This window comes from Mercurialis annua, linkage group LG6, assembly GCF_937616625.2.
Source record: "Mercurialis annua linkage group LG6, ddMerAnnu1.2, whole genome shotgun sequence".
In the NCBI taxonomy this organism is placed as follows: Eukaryota; Viridiplantae; Streptophyta; class Magnoliopsida; order Malpighiales; family Euphorbiaceae; genus Mercurialis; species Mercurialis annua.
Genome location: NC_065575.1, coordinates 739157 through 746834, shown reverse-complemented (window position 1 = coordinate 746834; position 7678 = coordinate 739157). Strand labels below are relative to the sequence as shown.

Sequence of the window (7678 nt, the reverse complement as noted above, 5' to 3'; positions counted from 1 at the left end):
ATAGAATTCAATTACAAATTAATTGATCTATTTTCGGTTAATTCAGCTGATGGTTTTGGTTTATTTGATTAGTCTAGTCGGTTCAATTGCTAAAAAATTTAGTTTGGCTACGGTTTTACAAATTTGGTTAACTGAATAACCCGAATATTTATTAGTTTTTTTTTATTTGTCTATTTTAGAGTATATTGTTTATTTTAGTATTAATTTCACCAAAATAACCAACTAATTTGGTCGGTTTGGTATTGTATTTTCAAGTTTGGTTAATTCAAATCTGGTTAATTTGGTCGGTTTGGTTTGTACTTTTACGGTTTTGGTTAATTTAGTTTTTGTTAATTTGGTTAAGTTGGTCAGTCCGGTTTGTACTTTTACGGTTTCGGTTAACTTAGTTTTTGTTAATTTGATTAATTTGGTTAGTTCATTTTGTATTTTAAAATTCCAATTAAATTATTAGTTTTGATTAATTTGGTTAATTCAGTCGGCTCGGTTAAACCAAAACAATATTTTGCTCACTCCTAATCGCGAGATTGTTAGATGAAATTCTAGTTCTTCAAACACCTCTATTTTTAGAGCTTTTTATTTTAACCATTTGATTAACACCAATCTCCCCCAACCTTCCCCAACTATTAAACCAAACATGGCCAAATTCTTGTTAAGCATAGTGAAATGATAATCACAAAACATAAAAACAAAGCATAATATTTTTCCAATTTGCTTCCAAAATAAAGAATATATACTTTAATCAAGCAATAAAGGAAATAAGAATGGTATATAATCTATATATAAATACATATCTTTATCTATAATTGATTCTCAACATTGAATGACCTTTCTTTTTTTCTCTTATCTTTATTCTATCTTAAAATTCCAAAGCAAATTTCACTAATTATATTGTAGTAATTACAATTCTTGTTGCAGAAACACATTCTGATTCAGAAATCCAATCTATCTTTTCCAACTGCTTAAAACAATCCAATGCCAAGTAGAAAAATTCAGTCATTCAGGTACTTCAAAAAATTATACATTTAATCCTTCAGTTTACTTTTTTTGTTAATTTTAATCCTTTTTTTGCTTGTTTGATCTTGTTTATTTTTTCTGCTAGGGTTTTTGTGGCAACATGGAATGTGGGAGGAAAATCTCCTGACTATAGCTTGAATTTGGATCAGTTTCTTCATATTCAAAACCAGCCAGACATTTATGTTCTTGGGTTTGTATAAAAGTTTCATTGCACCATGTAACTAATTCTAAGAAGCATAACACTTTGAGAAAGCTGCGTTTTCCGTTTCGAAATCGTTTTGAAAACATTGTGGAAACTGGAAACTATAGAAAACTGATAATACAAAATGTTTCAGGTCGTTTTGATAAATAATAATAAAAAAGTCAGTATTATCTCTAAATTTTATTATTCCCATTAACTACAATAAATTTTATCTTCTTATTTTTGCTGAGTTGCATAAAATTTTAAAATATGTATAAAATTCATATATAATTTGTTATTTAAATATTTTTGAGTACATTTAAATAATTTATTTTATTAGCTGTCATAAATATATAAATAGAAGTATATATAAAGTTTTATAATTTTAATATTTATAAATATTAAATATTTATATTATTTATACATTTTTCCACTTTTCGTGTCTTTTATGTTAGAAAAATTGTATTATTCCATGTCCGTTTTACATCTTTTACGTTCCCGTTTTGGTTTCCATGCTTTGACAGAAATCTACTTCCCGGCGGATTTCTATTCCGCGTCGGGAAAACGGGCAGTCTCGACGAATTGCAGCCGTTGGGATATCTGTTTCCCGAACGGAATTGTTTGGATTCCCCGACCGAAATATCCGAGGGGAATCCGGTAAATCCTAGTAGTACATATATACTCCTGTGTTGCTAACTAATTGTTGTTTCTGAAAATCAGATTTCAGGAAATAGTTCCACTAAATGCTGGAAACGTACTCGTAGCTGAGGACAACGAACCAGCAGCAAAATGGCTAGCTTTAATTGACCAATCACTCAACAGATCATCGCCTCTAACATTACCAAGAAACACAGAGCCCTTCAAAAGCTGCTCTTCACTGTTCCAAAAACCGTCTCTAAGAAGAGTCTGTAAGAATTTCAGAACAGAAAGTGTAAGAAAACTGAAAACCTGCAACTGTAATAACAATAATAATAACGTGTTAGAAAGGAAGAACAGTAAAGACTTCTGTCTATGGTGTCCGCCTGCAAATTTAAGTGAAGACGATGAATTAATTCCATTGGAGGGTGACAATGAAGATGATGAAGGTGGAAGCTATGGCGGATCTTCAGGAACTGATCGGCAGAAGAAATACAGTCTGATAGTTGGTAAACAAATGGTTGGGATATTTCTTACGGTTTGGGTTAAGACAGAGCTGGTTCAGTATGTCAGTCACTTGAGAGTCTCTTATGTTAGCCGTGGGATCATGGGTTACTTGGGAAACAAGGTAATGATCCAAAATTTTGGTCGGTAATTATTAATCAATCTTTGCAGGGATGTGCAAAAATCGAATCAAACTAATCGATTAATTTGATTCGGTCGAATATTATATTTTTTAGGTTTGATTTTGGACATAAAAAAGGCTGGCTAAGTTGTTCAGTGCAAACAAAATTGAATGAATCAAACTGAAAAATCAATCTAGCAACTAGTAGTAGAAGCCAAAACCAAAAAATTGAACCGAACAAGAAAAGCATCCGAGTCAAATAGCCCGGTTTGGTTCAAAAAATTTACATACTTTTTTAAGTTTGATTCTGTTTGGTCGGAAAGAATATATACTCCGGTTACTAATTACTACTTTATTACTCGATGATATACGATTTCGTGTAGGGCCGAGCATTGATCGGTCCGGTCCGAAACCAACCGTGCCAAAATTTTGTAAACGGTCGACCGATTTTTTATCAAACAACGAGCTTTTTTTGACCGAATTTTTCGGTCAGTTCGGTTCTAGTCTTTAATTATGTATGGATTTATTGACAGGCCAGTAACCTTTATTCCAAAATCCAACAAAAGCCTTAATAATTCAGGCAAAGTAAAAATAAGCCCCAAATTTTTTTTATTATGTTTGATGGTTGTGTGCAGGGTTGTATATCAGTGAGCATGTGTTTGCATGAGACAAGCTTTTGCTTTATCTGCAGTCATTTGGCATCTGGAGAAAAAGAGGGTGATGAACTCAGGAGAAATTTTGATGTCATTGAGATTCTTAAAAATACTCAGTTTCACAGAACTTGTAGATCACCTTCCACCAGAATACCTGAGAAAATTATTGAACATGAGTAAGCACATTTCCCCTGCAACAATCATTTTTAGACTGTTTGAATTTACTTTTAAAAATATATTTGACAAAATTGTCATAAGTTACGGATAAGGTGCGATCACACCGGCACTAATACATCAGATCCTATCAAACTCCGAAATTAAACGTGTTTGGGCGAGAGGATTAATAGGATGAGCGACCTCCTGGAAAGTTCCTGTATTGCACCGCTTTTAAAAGGATGTGATCATACCAGCACTAATGTCATAAGCTATGAATATGAAAAATTATTTTGCCTTCAAATATTGATGCCTGAACTGATATGTGTTTGGAAAATTGACCCCAGCCGTGTGATATGGTTAGGGGATTTGAATTACAGAATAGCTTTGAGTTACTCGGATACTCGAAAGATCGTTGAGCGAAATGACTGGAATGCCCTGTATCACAAAGATCAGGTTCTTTTTTTCTTTGTTTCTTGAGTATCAAGTTATATACGTATTCTGCTTTCCTTAAACTTAGCTTTCCAGCAAATATATTTTGTTCAGGAAGGCTAGCTTTAATATAAGGTCTGTACTATTGCGTTACGTGTAAATTTATCGAGTCTTAAGCTTCGATTTCATCTTATTTATCAGAATATTTTTAAATTTTAAAAACATATATTATATTCAGGCTTATTGCTGCCTGAGAGTCAAATGTTTTTGATCAAAATCGATCTCAAGTTTTTTAAAGCTGTAAATCTATCTAAATTTGACCAATTCGCTGAAAATTTATTTAATTTTTCAAAGTTAATTTACTTGTGTCTATATAATCTATAATTTACTCGAACCACATAGCATCTCAATCGGAAATTCATTTTCTTCTCAAATTTTAAACAAAATTACACATTTAATTGCTACTTAGGCACAATTGTGTTAATTTTAAAAAATTGGATAAAGTTCCGACAAATTTCCTAAATTTGGATAGATTTATAACTTTTGATTGGATAAATTTCCAAAAAGTTAAAAGAATTTGGCTTTTTCACTATTTGACGTTTCAACATTTATATTTCTTTACTGCATTGCTACTAGATTATGTCCGTGAATAGTGATGAGCAAAAATTTAGTTCCACTGAATTAGCTAATTAATTAATCAAATTAACCTGCTAATTCAATTGATTCAGTTTTATATTTGTAAAATTTTGATAAACTCGATTAATTTAATTCTGGTTAATGTGGTCAATTCGGTCAATTCAGTTAAAAAGATCAAATGCTTTTGTTCACTATCCATGAAATCCTCTGTTTCAATAATTTTTAGATAGAATAGTTATTTAAAAAAAAAATTAAGAGTCTAGTTAGTTACTACAAAAGACAATGACTTCAACCTGGTAGTGTTTTTGTTGCATATGAAGATGTATATTTGGTACTAAATTGGACAGCTAAAGATTGAGAGGGATGCTGGGAGAGTTTTAAACGGTTGGAAAGAAGGAAAAATCTACTTTGCACCCACTTACAAATACTCCTACAATTCCGACAATTACGCCGGAGAGACTACAGAATCCAAAAATAAAAGAAGAAGTCCAGCTTGGTATGTCTCTACTTAACTTCAAATTTGAGATTGGCATGACAAAATTTAACATTTAATACTTTTCAGGGGTAAAATTGAACATTTAGTACTTTTCAGGGGTGAAATTGAGCATTTAGTACTTTTCAGGGATGAAATTGAACATTTAGTACTTTTCAGGGATAGAATTGAACATTTAGTAAATTTTTCAGGTGTGATAGAATACTTTGGCATGGTAATGGGATACATCAACTTTCGTATGTACGGTGGGAATCTCAGTTTTCCGATCACCGGCCGGTGTGTTCAACATTTCTGGTTGATGTACTTATTACTGAGGATGATGGATTGAAGAATTAATGGATCACCACCAAGCTTTTAAATGGAAAAGGCAAAGTGAACAATAATTATATATTTGCCTCTTTCTATAAATTAATTGTTTCACTTAATTTGAAAAGTGATTGGGAGAGTTTTATTATCAATTTTAATTCTGCTTCTTTTATTTTGCTTTATAATTTAAGAGTGGTATACATGCCGGAGCATATGATGGAGCTAAGATTGCTATATTAACGAGTCAAATCGCAATATGGATTATATATAAAGGACAATTTTTAAAGGGACGATGACAAAAGTATCTAAAATTTTAAAAATATTTACAAAAGTACCTGTAAACTTTTTTTATTTACAAAAATACGACTGATTTAAAATTAATTACAAAAGTATCAAAAAATGAAAATTAATTACAAACGTACGATTTGTATACTGTTGGTATAATTATGGTATAATTTTGGAATATTAAAACTATAAATCAGATAATTTAAAAATAATATTCGGTTTATTATTGGTATAATTTCAGTATATTTTCGGTATATCGATTACAAATTTTTATATATATTTTCTAGTTGATAACATGTATATTTTTTTTTATATGCATTTTTCACTATAGTTGGTAATGAACTAGAGAATTTGTATATTGTTGGTATAATTTTAGTATACTGTTAGGTTAATATTTAGTATGCGATGTGGTGTAATGTTGATGTAATAATAAAATTTCAGTATATTTTGATGTGTACACTCTTGGTATACTGTTGGTATAATTTTGGTAAATTATTAATTTAATTTTTAGTATACGATTTGATGTAATATTGGTAAAATTTTATTTAATATTAATAAAATCTCAGTATGTATAATGTTGGTATAATTTTGGTATAATGTTGATATAATGTTAGTTTATTAGTATACTGACATTATACCCACAGTATACACCGTATGTTTGATATTATTTTTTATTTTTTTATATTTTTGTAAATATTATTAACATTTTTGTAAATGAAAAAGTCAACATGTAGTTTTGTAATTATTTTCATTTTTTTTTGGTAAATGGTGTAATTTCCTCATTTTTAAAATGGGCTAAATCGCAATATAGGCTTTTTATGCCAAATACAGGATTTGAGAGACTCTTTACTTTTATACAGCCCATCTCATTTTTTTACTTTACCCACCATCTTATTTTATAAATATAACCTAACATCTTATAATTATTTCTTTTATACGATTTTTTATTTTGACTCTCAAATTAACAGTAATTTCCTCCATATTCTTCCATCCCCTGCTTTTTACTCTTTTTCATGGTCGCCGTTCTTCATCAAGTTTCAGCGGCGCTTCACTGCGCCTTCATCCTCGTTGTGCTGCCGCCGTTCTCTTGTTTCAGTGTTTTCTTTTCCAAATCTGAATCGGAGTTTTTGTCGAAAGGAAGAATAGATATCGGAAGTTTTTAACGACTTTAAAAGTTTTTTAAGGCATATGATCAGATTTCGAGGCAAAATGATTTATCGTTCTTCTTCTTTTTTTCATTTTCAGATCTATAATTTTTTGCTAAATATTTTTAAGTAACAGCGATTTTCTTACCATTGAACATGTGTAAAGATTATATTTAAAGAATGTAATACTAATTTCCATGTACATAAAATAATTTTATGATTTTATGGAATGAAAATCTGTTATTTCTGTAGTTTTACTGTGTTTGATTGCATTTTTGCGTTTTTTTATTCTGCAACACGATTTATTAATGATGGTTAGTTGATGAATTATTGTAATGTTTCAGTGTTGTTGATTTTATGTTGATTTTATTGATTTTAACATTGACAAATAAAAGAATGATGTCCGTGAAATAAACTAAAAAAAATAATTTAAGTGAGACTAGATAATGATATGTTAGTATTGGAAATAAGACAAATAAAGATATTGAATTATTGTAATGTTACAGTGTTGACATTGTGTTGATTTTCGGTTGATATTTTGTTGATTTTAGCATTGGTGAAAAATACAATAATAATGGATAATGTTACAATGTTTATGTTGTGTTGATATTATGTTGATATTTAGTTAATTTTAACTTTAACAAAAAAATATCAACATTATAATAATTTAGCAATTAATCAAAAATTAAGGTATTATTTCATATACAATATTGTTTTCTTCGCCAATGTTAAAATCAACCAGATATCAACACAAAATTAACAAAATATCAACCGAAAATTAACATAATATCAACACTTCAACATTATAATTATTCAAAATTATTATTTGTCTTTTCCTCAAATGTTAACATATCATTATCTAATCTCAGCTAAATTTTTATTTTTTTAGTTTATTTCACTGGCAATATTATCTTATTTGCCAATGTTAAAATCAAACAAACACCAACTGATTATCAACACAATATCGACATAAAGTCAACATAATATCAACAACACTGCAACATTACAATAATTTAGCAATTAATCATCATCAACAAATCGTGCTGCCGGATAAGAAAAACGCAAAAGCAAATACAGTAAAAATACAGAAATAACAGATTTTTATTTCATAAAATTACA

General features: G+C 29.5%; 1 protein-coding gene across 2 annotated transcripts; it reads left to right on the top strand.

Moving 5' to 3' along the window:
* The first annotated feature begins 683 nt into the window (after positions 1-683).
* On the top strand, positions 684-5415 carry LOC126685941 (type I inositol polyphosphate 5-phosphatase 10). Of its 2 annotated transcripts, XM_050379950.2 has the most exons (8): positions 684-764; positions 916-1001; positions 1100-1204; positions 1916-2459; positions 3092-3285; positions 3610-3718; positions 4678-4826; positions 5015-5415. In XM_050379950.2, exons 2-8 carry the CDS (start codon positions 973-975, stop codon positions 5157-5159), a joined length of 1275 nt encoding a protein of 424 aa, XP_050235907.1. In that variant the 5' UTR covers positions 684-764; positions 916-972; the 3' UTR covers positions 5160-5415. The 2 variants fall into 2 exon arrangements, with proteins under 2 accessions (XP_050235907.1, XP_055962413.1); XM_056106438.1 differs by lacking the exon at positions 684-764 and having other exon boundaries at positions 799-1001.
* The last annotated feature ends 2263 nt before the right edge of the window (positions 5416-7678 follow it).

Bases quoted from the DNA above. Each gene is read 5' to 3' on its own strand.
- LOC126685941 (XM_050379950.2), top strand. From the start codon at position 973: ATGCCAAGTAGAAAAATTCAGTCATTCAG. The intron at 3,286-3,609 runs GTAAGCACATTT...AATTGACCCCAG, and splicing joins GAGAAAATTATTGAACATGA to CCGTGTGATATGGTTAGGGG. The intron at 3,719-4,677 runs GTTCTTTTTTTC...TAAATTGGACAG, and splicing joins CCCTGTATCACAAAGATCAG to CTAAAGATTGAGAGGGATGC.